Here is a 12,947-nt window from a genome sequence, read left to right as displayed (position 1 = left end):
TTAGATCCTGCTTTCTGTCCTCTATGAAAGCATGACAAGCAATGCCCTGACCTGTCCCTTGCACAGCTGTCCCTCTGGGCACAGGCATATTCAGGCAAGGTAAAAAAGCAGCCGGACAAGCAGGCACAATCCCATCTGGCTGATGAAAATGTCAAAAAGATAGGCTGTGTCCCAATAGGACAGCAGGACAACACAAGGCAGAGAAACGCTCTATATTCATAGAGCACTAAATGTGAGTCTGTAAGGGACAATGAGGTAAAATGGATATGACTGGTTATACCCATAAGGGACACTGTTATTATAGGAAGTAATTTTTATTTGTCCCAATCAGACTGAGAATACGCAAAGGACAAATAAAGGACTCTAAAACAACGTTAACCTTTGGATAAAAGTGAAATGAGAGGAATTTCAATTTAAATAATGAGAAATAAAGCAGAGAACTGCAAGTCAGTGGCAAAAACAACTTTAAACATATAATATTATGTCATTGGGTTTTATTATTGAATTATTGCATGTTTGCATTTAGTTCCATGTTTGCACTTTCTGTGTTTTGAGAACATTAAACAAATGCTGATCATAATTTTTTGTCATGAACAAATATATCCTGACAGCATTCCATTACAAGACCTTCTGGATAAATGACCTCATTATAGTCTTAACAGGCTTTCAGAAGCACATCTTTGATGTTTCTCTCTCTCTGTTCGATTTAATCTCCCACCTGTTCAACTCTGTGTGTCTCTCTGTGGATTTAGTCAAACTCTCTCACTGGATGAGTACACAACTGATGGTGACATAGAGATGCCAGCTGTCCATCACTGCTGTCAGTATCTCCTCTGGCCAGTAAAGCCAGAGAAAAAGTGGAGGCTCTTGACTTAAAGAGCTCTATTATGCTTATTTCCTTTAGTGTGTAATATAGCTGTTTGTGCATGTAAAAGTTCTGCAAAGTTACAAAGCACAAAGTCCACACAAAAGGGAGTTATTTTCTCCCACAGAAAACACTGCTCCTGAACTACATGAAACACCAAGTTTGTAGTCCAGCCATTTCTTCCCTAAAGTATCTACGTCACCATGTAACAAATTTGCATAATGCCCGCCTAAGGGCTACTTTGGCCAGCCCACAAACAAAGTTAGCTATAGCCAAGGCCAGGATGAGTTGGGTTAGTGTTGTCGCTACGTCGTGAAGACTGTGTTTTCTTCACTGCGAAAGTAAAACCTCTTTGTTTGGACTTCCAAAGGCAGAAGAATTGAGGAATTAGTGGTTAAAATGGATTTTTACCATTAATCGTCAGCAGTACAATGACAACCAAGACTGTTACTCCTGAAAGATGGTGCAGTTCCCACTTTGTTGGGACAATCTGAAAGTTGGTGCAGTTCTCACTATGTTGGGACAATCTGACGCTTCAGGATCACAACTGTAGGAGTTGTGTGTTGTAGCTACGGTGTACACCAAGTGCACAGCTATAGGCCTCTGCTAAACTGCTAGCTAATGTTATTGTGTTGAAATAGTTTTGCTAATCAGCTGAGGGCCCAATTGTGTAGCATTAAGCAGGTTGTTTGTTGTTCAATTGGGTTGTCACTGGGTGTCAAATAAGAACGGCATCCAAAATGTGTAGTGTTGCAGGTACTCAATGAAAGGATTGAGAAAAACTGAGCTAGACAAACCTGAGAAAATAAATAAATAATGTTATTGGAGCTAAAGAAACTATTTATATTGCATTGTTGATTTTAAATGTTATCGAAGAGTAAGTTTGAGAAAGATTTGAGATTTCAGTCTTTCCCCATTCAAGTCAATTGGAGCTGTACTTGTATCCCCATTACATACATAGAAAATACTGCCCTGGGATGTTTCAAAGAAACAAGCCAAGTAAACTGACTTGCTTCAAAGGGATTTTGGTGTCTCTCTCTGTCGTATTGGCCCAACAGATGGCACGCTGTTACCCAGTGTCACCATCGCGTCAGCCCTCTCTCCTATCAATTACACCCAAATGACTTTCACTGGCAGTCTTTTAATGGCCATAAACAAGCACACTTCACCAGTGAGGGCCATAAAGCTGATATGTGGTGGCAGGAAGTGGGAGATATTCTCAAGCTAGTGCCTCGATATATCAGTCTGTGCCCTCATGTCGAGTCCCAGACCTGCAGCCAAGTTCCCTGATAGCATGTCTTTCAACCAAACATATAGTAACCAAACATGGCATCCTGCCACATATTCCTGAATCCTCTTGGATTGAGGGCAGCTGTCATTATGACTTATTGTGTATCACGTTGTGTCGTTATCAGCAGCTAGCTTGTAATCAGTCGCATTCATATCAAGAAGCAAAACAGATACAGTAAGGGACTATTAACAAGAAACACAACAAACAGAGGTAAAATATTGCAGCAGAAGATGATGGATTCATCAAAAGTTGGACTTCACAGTGCTCAGCTCATCTGTGAACATGTGCACACTCTTTCAGATTTCTCTGATATATAAATGGAAATGGAAATGTGGAGCACAGCAGTGGCATCGTCATCCGTTCAGATAGATAGACTGCCGTGCAGACAGTGCTGTAGGAGAGAACAGTGTCTATTTCTGCTATTCTGCCAAGGATAGTCAAACACTGTGATGTTTACCAGAAATAGATCACTGTGACAGTCTGGAAGGCATGCAAAATTTTCAGCAATTACAGAGAAAAGAGCTTTAAATTAATCTTGCAAATCTGCACGAGTGTCACCAGAAAAGATGAAAAAAACAACAACGGTGTTTTACTCACGTACGGCTAAATGTTGATGTATCAAAAGAGAGTAAAATAAAAATGTGTTGTTTGCATGTTACAAATTACAATTTGCTTACAATTGGTGTAACAATTTTTGCAAATGGTCCAAAATTTGAAAATTGTCAAGCTAAAACAAACACCAAACTGAGTCCGACAGATATGGCAGAATTTCGACATAAAATCAAAACTGACCCTATTCCATTTCTAAATACACATTGCTGGTCTCATTTCTGAACAATTCACAATGCAAATTATTCCCCAAAAAATAAACCAATAAAAGTTGCAGTCGTTTATCAAAATATAATAAGTTGCCCATGCAGTAATGTAATGCAGGTTAACAAAAACATAATAATAGTTATAGCAATTATTGCAAATAATGATATGCTGAGACTTGAGTGTGAACTTGAGCCTTCAGAGCCATTTAAGACTAAAGGCTCTTTTTTCGTGAGCACACAAAGCACATCGCTACACGCAACGACCATTTGCAACGTCTTATCCAATTTTCGTAAAAGCGCTAATTCTAATCACAATTTTCGTGCCAGCGCAAAGCGCAAGTGGGCATGGGTGGGAGTGTTTGCGCTATTGTGGGTGTATGCGTGCAAACTGTTTGTGTATTGTTTGTTAATAAAGTGGCGCAAATCACAATTTTCCTGAGAAACAGGTCAATGCGCTCAAATATTTGAAAACCACTTCGTAACTCATCGCAAAGTTTAAACTCAGTTCCTGCATTTGCAGTTTAGAGATTACACCAGCAGGTGGTAATAAATAACATCAAATTATGTCCCTACCGATCAGAGTTGTAGCCATCTTATATGAAACAAAAATGTATGAGATATGTGTTAAACTATACAGAAGGTCACGGTTTATTTTTCAATTATTATTATTATTATTGTTTAAATGTACAGTTGTTTGTATGATCTAATTTGCAATGGTATTTTTTCACCTGTTGTTGCGGAGTGATTTTTAAGACACTGCAAAACAAAGTGGAAGAAGTTATAGAGAGTAAAATGTTTTTGAATTGGTATGGTATTGACCACTTTGTTATTTTTATTATATTTTTGCTCAGTTTGAAGTGTAATTGCAATTTAGTAATATTTTTGGTTTCATTTATCAATAAATGAATATAACTGTTCCAAATCAAACTTGACCGGTAGAAGTGAAGTGCTTTACAAGTTAGATTTGTGTGTCAGTAGATGTAAATGATTAATAATACATTCGCTGTAATTTTATGGCAGAAACATCCAAATCCTGACGAGAATCACATTTGTCATGCATATAAAAGGAGCGTGTCACAGTCATAGAAATATGCCCGACAATCATCAAAACGCAGTTACAGTTTTTTCCAATTGCTAACACACTAAAATGACATGCACAGCACAATTATTTAAACTGACACACAGAGAGCAAAACTTCTTCTCAAGTCTCCAAAAGTCTAAACACATTTTCTGCTTTACACACATTTAGCATTTCAAAATGGCACTTTTTAAATGCACTGAAAACAGTTCTCTGCATAAGACACAACAATCTGACATAAAGTCACATGTTTGCCATTTCAAAACACTGCCATTCAAAATGACACTACATGAGCTAATTGGCCAATACATGTGCCACCTGGCCAAACACCTCAATGGTTAATTGTTAACACTTCAATCAGGATGTAAGCACTATGAAAAGACCACAGGTGAGCACCTTTTTTTTTTTACAACAACAATGGAAGACGTTGCAGAGAGAGGAAGAGGGAGGTTGAGAATAAGAGGGGAGGTAGGGGTAGAGCAGGTAGAGGAGTTCATGGCCAAAGAAGACAAACACTTTCAAATGAAATCATAGTAGACCTTAGTAGATCATGTCATCAACCATGGGCTGACAATGCGTGAGGCTGAACAGAGAGTGCAGCCAAACTCGAGCCGTTTTACTGTCGCCTCATGTCATCCAGACCTTTAGACTGGAGAACAGGTATGTAACCAAAATTTCATGTAGTACACATGTGTGGCAGCGGGGGCGTGGTCAAGTGCCCGTCCGGGAGAGAAAAGCGGTAAGGGCGCTCACACCTGAGCTAAATGATGACTAACACCTGTGTCTGATTGCAGTAACATGAGGAGAGCGGCATAAAAAGGGCAGGAGCGACGGAGCAAGAGAGAGAGAAAAGAAGAAAAGACTGTCTCTGGATACCCTGAGAGAAAAGATTAAAAGACTGACCCTTTAAGTTGACACTGAAAAGAAAAGATTAAAAGACTTACCCTTTAAGCTGACACCGCTTTCCTTGTATTGTTCTACATTGGTGCAGAAACCCGGGACCATTTATTTTTTTTGTGATGGAACAAGGTCGCCCCATAGAGTCCTCCCAGCTGGCGGAAATCCTCCAGTCCCTCGCTAATCTCCATCAAGGCCACCAACAATCCCTGCTTGAGCTCCGGCAGGATCAAGATCGGCGGTTCTTCGAGATCATGCGGGCTCAGGCAGAGGACCGACTCGCTATCCGGAGCCTCCTCAGCCAGGAGGCTGCGTCAGCCCCAGCCGCGACCCCGGACACCACGCTACGCTGCCCCGCCCATGTTACAGAAGATGGGGGTGGCAGACGATCCTGAGGCCTTCCTCGACCTATTTGAGAGGACGGCTGAAATCTGGGGCTGGCCGCCCGAACAGTGGGCAGCCCGTCTAATTCCTCTCCTGTCCGGGAAGCACAGCTCAGCGGCACAACAACTGCCAGCGACGAACCTCCTGGCTTACTCTGACCTGAAGAGGGCCATTCTGCAGCGGGTTGGTCGGAGCCCGGAAGAGAATCGCCAGCTCTTCCGGAGCATGAAGCTGGAGAAGTCCGACCGCCCGTTTGCGTTTGTTCAATGGCTCCGGGACGCTTGTCGGCGGTGGCTGCTCGCGGGGACAGCGACGTCGAGGAGTCATCGATCAGGTGGTACTGGAGCAATTTACGCAAAGACTGCCCAGGAGAACGGCGGAATGGGTCCAGTGCCACCGCCCGGCGTCGCTGGAGGCAGCTGTTCAGCTCGCGGAGGACCACCTGGCGGCGATGCCGAGGGCAGATGAGCCCTCCCCTCTCTCTCTCTCCCTTCCCCTGTGTCTTCCCCTGTTTTACCCCCCGTTCCCTCTCGCTCTGCTCTCTCCCCAGGGCCCGTTCCTGCCCCCCGCAGGTGTGGAGGATACATCAGACCAACTTCCCGGCTGTGGGAGAACCCGCCTAACCCTTCCCCGTCCTTCAGCCGCTCTCCTCCTCAGGTGGTGGCGCCCGCCAGCACGGGTGCGGCCGTGGCGCCTGGGCCGGTCTGTTGGAGATGCGGAGACCCGGACCACTTCCGGCATCAGTGTCCGCTGATGGAGGTGGGGACGGTGGTGCGGGTCTCCGATGTCCCGCAGGCTGCCCCCGGTCGGGCTGGAGCGTACCGGGTCCCAGTAAGGATCCAGGGGGGTACATACCAAGCATTGATGGATACCGGCTGTAATCAGACCACCATCCACCAACGCTTGGTTCAACCCGGGGCTTTGGGCACAGCTAAACGGGTGAGGGTGAGGTGTGTGCATAGGGATATTCACAAGTACCCCATGGTGACTTTAGCAATCAAATTCCGGGGAGAAAAACATAGTGTGGAGGCAGTGGTTAGTTCCCGCCTCACCCATCCGCTAATCTTGGGTACTGATTGGCCGAATTTTAGAAATGTATTAGAGGGAGTTTGTGCGGATGGGTCCTGCATGAAAGTGAGGAGGTGTGTGATGTGCGATGCTTTGGCAGGGGAGGCGGAGCCGGGGCCGTCCTCAGCTGCTCCGAGTGACGAGGGAAGGGGCGAGGGGTCACCCCTCCTCTCAGGGAGTTCCCTGAGGGGACTTCCCCTTGGAGCAGTCGCGGGATGAAACCCTTAAGCACGCTTTGACCAAGTGAGAGTAATCGATGGTCAACAACTCCGGCCGGGTGTCGCCATTTCATATCCGTGATTTTTCGCTTATTAAAGATCGGTTATATAGAGTGACGCAGGACGCTCAAACAAAGGAGGAGGTGACACAATTGTTGATCCCACGGAGCCGCCGGGAAATGGTTTTCCAGGCGGCTCACTATAATCCTATGGCCGGTCACCTAGGGAACGGAAAACACTTTTCCGTCTAATAGCCCGTTTCTATTGGCCGGGCATTGGCGGCGACGTCCGCAGGTGGTGTGCGGCGTGCGCGAATGTCAGCTGGTAAACCCACCGCCACCCCAAAAGCGCCTTTGCGCCCCTTCCATTGATCGAGGTTCCCTTCGAGAGAATTGGAATAGACCTCGCCGGGCCATTAGAATGGACGTCACGCGGACATCGCTTTGTGTTAGTCCTGGTGGATTACGCAACGCGATATCCGGAAGCAGTGCCTCTGAGCAACATCTCAGCACGCAGTGTTGCCGGGCACTCTTCAAGATAATCTCCGGTGGGGGATCTGAAAGAAATCCTCACCGACCAAGGCACTACGTTTATGTCACGAACACTTCGCGAACTTTATGAATTATTGAGCGTTAAGTCGATTCAGCACCAGCGTGTACCATCCGCAGACGGATGGGCTGGTGGAACGATTTAATAAAACACTCAAAAATATGATTCGTAAATTCGTGCACGAAGACGCTAGGAATTGGGATAAGTGGCTGGACCCCCTGTTATTCGCAGTACGAGAGGTCCCGCAAGCCTCCACGGGATTTTCCTCAACGTCATCCGTGAAACGTGGGAGGAGGGACCTTCTAGTGCCAAAAATGAAATTCAATACGTTCTTGATCTTCGAGCAAAACTCCACACACTGGGGCAATTAACACAGGAGAATTTGCTCCAGGCTCAAGAACGCCAACGCCGGCTGTATGACAGGGGTGCTCAGCTACGGAATTTGCACCGGAGATAAAGTGCTTGTATTACTCCCAACATCGAGCTCAAAATTACTCGCTAAGTGGCAAGGACCCTTTGAGGTCACACGACGAGTAGGGGACCTCGATTATGAAGTTAAACGTACCGATAGAGGGGCGCGTCAAATATATCACCTCAACCTCCTGAAATTGTGGAGGGAAGAGGCGGCCTCTGTGACGTTGGCAACGGTAGTTCCGAGAGGGCGGAGCTCGGACCGGAGGTAAACAAAGCCTGCGACCCTAACATCCCGGTTCCTTGTGGAGACCACCTCTCACCACGCCAACTCGCAGAGGTTTCCGAACTACAAAAGGAGTTTGCAGACGTGTTCTCTCCTCTACCGGGCCGTACAGACATCATACAACACCATATCGAGACCGAGCCGGGCGTAGTGGTACGTTGCCGCCCTTATCGCTTGCCCGAGCATAAAAAGAAAATAGTTCGGGAAGAATTGGACGCGATGATGGACATGGGAGTAATAGAAGAATCTCACAGCGATTGGTCCAGCCCGGTCGTCCTTGTTTCCAAGAGCGACGGGTCTGTACGTTTCTGTGTGGATTATAGAAAAGTCAACGCGGTGTCTAAATTTGACGCGTACCCAATGCCCCGTGTTGATGAACTGCTCAATCGGTTAGGTTCTGCTCGGTTTTATTCGACCTTGGATCTAACGAAGGGTTATTGGCAGATCCCCTTGACACCAATATCCCGTGAAAAAACGGCCTTCACCACGCCGTTCGGATTACACCAATTGCGTGACGCTTCCGCTCGGTTTGTTCGGGCACCAGCCACGTTTCAGCGCCTCATGGATAGGATCCTCAGACCACATACTGCTTACGCCGCTGCTTATCTAGATGATATCATCATTTATAGCAATGATTGGCAGCGGCACTTGCAACATCTGAGGGCCGTCCTGAGATCGCTGCGGCGGCGGGCTCACGGCAAACCCGAAAAGTGCTGCGGTTGAGCGTGTGGAGGTACGGTATCTGGGGTTCCACTTGGGTCATGGCCAGGTGCGACCCCAAATTGACAAGACCGCGGCGATTGCGACTTGCCCTAGACCCAAGACCAAAAAGGGGGTGAGGCAGTTCCTGGGGCTGGCTGGCTATTACAGACGGTTTGTACCTAATTATTCGGATGTCACCAGCCCGCTGACTGACCTTACTAAAAAGGGGGCTCCAGATCCGGTCCAGTGGTCAGAGCAGTGCCAACAGGCGTTTACAGAGATTAAAGCTGCACTTTGTGGGGGCCGCTTTTGCATGCACCTGACTTCTCTCTCCCTTTTGTTTTGCAGACGGACGCTTCAGACAGAGGGTTGGGCGCCGTGCTCTCGCAGTTGGTGGAGGGAGAGGAACGCCCGGTGCTGTACATTAGCCGGAAGCTCTCCTTGAGGGAGACTAAGTACAGCACCGTAGAGAAGGAGTGTTTGGCCATCAAGTGGGCGGTCCTCACCCTCCGATACTACCTGCTGGGGCGAGCCTTCACCCTCTGCTCGGATCACGCCCACTGCAGTGGCTCCACCGCATGAAAGATACTGAACGCCCGGATCACCCGTTGGTATCTGGCCCTCCAGCCTTTTAAGTTCAAGGTGGTCCACAGACCGGGGTGCAGATGGCTGCCGCTGACTTCCTCTCCAGAAATGGGGGAGTGGTAGGCGGGCGGATGACGCCCGGCCTGAGTCGGGCGGTGGGGGTATGTGGCAGCGGGGCGTGGTCAAGCGCCCGTCCGGGAGAAAAGCGGTAAGGGCGCTCACACCTGAGCTAAATGATGACTAACACCTGTGTCTGATTGCAGTAACATGAGGAGAGCGGCATAAAAAGGGCAGGAGCGACGGAGCAAGAGAGAGAGAAAAGAAGAAAAGACTGTCTCTGGATACCCTGAGAGAAAAGATTAAAAGACTGACCCTTTAAGTTGACACTGAAAAGAAAAGATTAAAAGACTTACCCTTTAAGTTGACACCGCTTTCCTTGTATTGTTCTACAACATGTAGTACACCCCATGTCATAGTGTATCAGTTGGGTGACACCTGTTTACTTAGTGTATGACATCAGCCATTCATGAACTGTACAAGTTTCCTGTACAATGTACTCTACTGTGGGGGAAAAATATTTAGGCTGCATTGTCCAAGCCCTATATATTTTTTTATTTTATTTTTTCTAAAGGACTGAGAGACGACACCATGGTGGAGGAAGGGGTCAAATGTTCACCGGGGTACAGGAAGCTGGCATTGTAAACTTGGTTTTGGAACATAATGAAATCAGATTACGAGAAATTCAAAGCCACATCATCCAAGACAACACCTTATTCAACAACATTCAACGAGTCAGTCTGTCCACATTGGCTCGCATTCTCAAGCGAAACCAAATCAGAATGAAACAACTTTATAAGGTGCCGTTTGAGAGAAACTCTCAAAGAAACAAAGAGGTCAGACGAGCATATGTGGATGTAAGTACTATATTGACTGCAGTACACTACACGCAACATTGTTTCCCAGTTTACTGGATAACACCATATTGACTGATTTTTGTTCTTTGTTTTCAGGGAGTACTGGCAATGGATGCTCATGCAATCCCACATGAGTTCATCTTTATAGATGAGGCTGGGATCAACCTAGCAAAGACCAGAAGAAGGGGGAGAAACGTCATTGGACACAGAGCCATTATAGATGTTCCTGGCCAACGTGGTGGGAACATCACAATGTGCGCTGCCATCTCCAGTATGCATGGTGTCCTCCACCGTCATGCCAACCTTGGACCATACAACACAGCCCATATTCTCACATTTCTGGACAGACTTCACAACATTCTCATACCACCGGAGCGTATGAATGATGCAGACCATCAAAGAAACCGGTACGTTGTAGTATGGGACAACGTGAGCTTTCATCGTGCAGCCCCAGTCCAAAACTGGTTTGCTGACCACCCAACATTTCTCGTGCAATACCACCCACCATACTCTCCATTTCTGAACCCCATAGAAGAGTTATTTTCGGCATGGCGGTGGAAGGTATACGACCGGCAGCCCTTTGTGCGCATGCCTCTTGTGCAGGCCATGGAAGAGGCATGTGATGAGATTGATGTGGGTGCAATTCAGGGATGGATAAGGCACTCAAGGCGCTTCTTCCCTCGATGTCTGGCAAGGGAAGATATTGCCTGTGATGTTGACGAGGCGTTGTGGCCAGACCCGGCTGTGCGGTTGTCACGTGGGCCATTTTGCCAAACCTACTTGTGCCTAGACTTGGTGCATGCTTGCACGAAAATACCAAAACCTAATGGCCATGCCTACTAACTTTGCGCTTATGACTTATGGCATAGTGCTGTGCTTAATGCTAGAACTCTAAACTCAGGCGCTGAACACTACATCCCACTCGGATTACATATATATATATATATTTTTTTTGCACATAACTTCTACCTCCTGATGCCTCTTGCACTGTTATGGTCACCGGCCATATAAATACATTTACATATTTATACTTCATTCTGTACAATGCACCTTCAGTTTTATACTTCTTCATTTGCACCTTGTACTGTATTCATAGACATTTGCATTGAGCTGGTCTGATTCTCTACCTCATAACTTTGCACTCTACAGTTTATAAAATATGCATTTCACTTCACTGCAGCCTGTGCAGTTGAAAACAACTTGCTTCACAACTCGCTTTTGGCTCCACACATGCTCATCCGCCCAACAGTACTTTCTGCTTTGGCCACTGGAGGCAGCGTTTCAAATTTCGGTAAGCACAGAAATATTTCAGCTAGAGAAAAGTCAACCTGCTCTTTCCGATTTCACAATGAGAAAATCAGTCTGAAAAGGCCACCCAAACAAGACCTTTAATATGTGCTGTTGACGCGCTTTGGTAAATTCATCATTATGTTCATATCACAGAGCATTATATCAAACTCACTTTTCTCCTTGAAGTTTGTTGGTTTTCACAATCAAGTCCTGGGTTTGTTCTTTGGCCGCCTGTTGACAGGAAGAGAACATGATAGCAAGTATTTGAAAAACAAGCATCTTCATCCTTCAGCTTTATAATTTTTATTTATTGTTAAACAGAATAATAGAAACTATTTGGGTACTTAACATGAAATACTTTTGGAAAGTTGGCATATCCTGCAGTTCTATCTGGCTAATCTCCATCTTTTTAGCAGCTCATGTTGACTGAGAGGCCTTATGGAATTACTGTACGTTTAAAAAATTAATTTGTCACACTGCAGAACCATTTAAAATGAAATAGCGAAGGCGAAAGTGACTAAAATGATGAAAAACTTTAAAGCTATAAAACAGAACTTTTTTGTCAACATCTGTGGTTGAAACCTAAAATTGCAATTAACTTGCAGAGGAACACAATTGTTTTGTTTTGTTTTGTTTTTTTCATCTGTTGTGCTTCGGCACTGCTCTTCCGCGAGGATGAATCTAATGGTTTGCGGTTACCTGTGAACACCAAATAAGTTTTACCTAAAGAATCAGAGTCATGATGTCTTTTGTTATTCCGTTAAGCATTTAAAATCAAGATTTTACTTGCTTTGAGGAAGATTGACAAAATTGACTACCTAGTAGTACCTTGCGCATATAGTGTATAGGACAGGGCTTGGAACACAAATTTATTTACTCGCTCAATAACTGACTTTCGTTCATTTTTAATCCAAAAGTCTTCCGTAATGCAGCTTTAAGATATACAGTTTGCCTTTCTTCTTGTTGATAAAAAATAAAGTCCACTTATGTAATGTGTCAACTACCCATTCAAAGACTTGAAAGTATACAGTAAGCCTATGAAGCACATACAGTAAGTAAAATACAAAAGCAAACCTTTAATCTGTTGGTCATTTCTTCACAGCAGGAGCTCATGGCTTGAACATCTTCATGCACATTTTCTAGTTCCTATAGAAAGACACAGTTGAGAATCAAGACTTTTATACCTGTAGAAGCACCCTCACAGCAGTGTTATTTTGTGTTGTACATGAGAAACAATCTGCAGTGGTGACAGTGACCAGACACTCATGCTGTTTGTAGCTTTATAATACATGCTGGTTGTGATTAAACTATTATCTGTGCAAAACATTTATAGTAATTCTTCATTGGGGATGGTTTATAATAATTTGTTAAAACATGCATTATTTTAGTGGGAATATATATTTACATGCAGAGGAATGTCAGGAATTGTGAAAAACTGAGGTTAAATATATAACCTCATATATTCATATATTTAAGGTGTATGTAAACTTCTGACTTCAACTGTATATATATATATATATATATATATATATATATATATATATATATATATATATATATATATATATACATACACTCACCTAAAGGATTATTA

General features: G+C 44.9%; 1 protein-coding gene across 1 annotated transcript in view; it reads right to left on the bottom strand.

Moving 5' to 3' along the window:
- Window positions 1-12,947, bottom strand: part of LOC127631479 (conserved oligomeric Golgi complex subunit 6-like) — a 109,606-nt gene that overhangs the window by 94,384 nt on the left and 2,275 nt on the right. The window contains exons 3-4 of the mRNA XM_052109610.1: window positions 12,428-12,499; window positions 11,526-11,584 (exon numbers count right to left, since the gene is read on the bottom strand). Coding sequence (XP_051965570.1) covers window positions 11,526-11,584; window positions 12,428-12,499 — 131 coding nt within the window. The remainder of the gene's footprint in view (window positions 1-11,525; window positions 11,585-12,427; window positions 12,500-12,947) is intronic.

This window comes from Xyrauchen texanus, chromosome 38 (genome assembly GCF_025860055.1).
Source record: "Xyrauchen texanus isolate HMW12.3.18 chromosome 38, RBS_HiC_50CHRs, whole genome shotgun sequence".
NCBI lineage: Eukaryota > Metazoa > Chordata > Actinopteri > Cypriniformes > Catostomidae > Xyrauchen > Xyrauchen texanus.
This window is presented reverse-complemented; position numbering and strand designations above follow the sequence as displayed.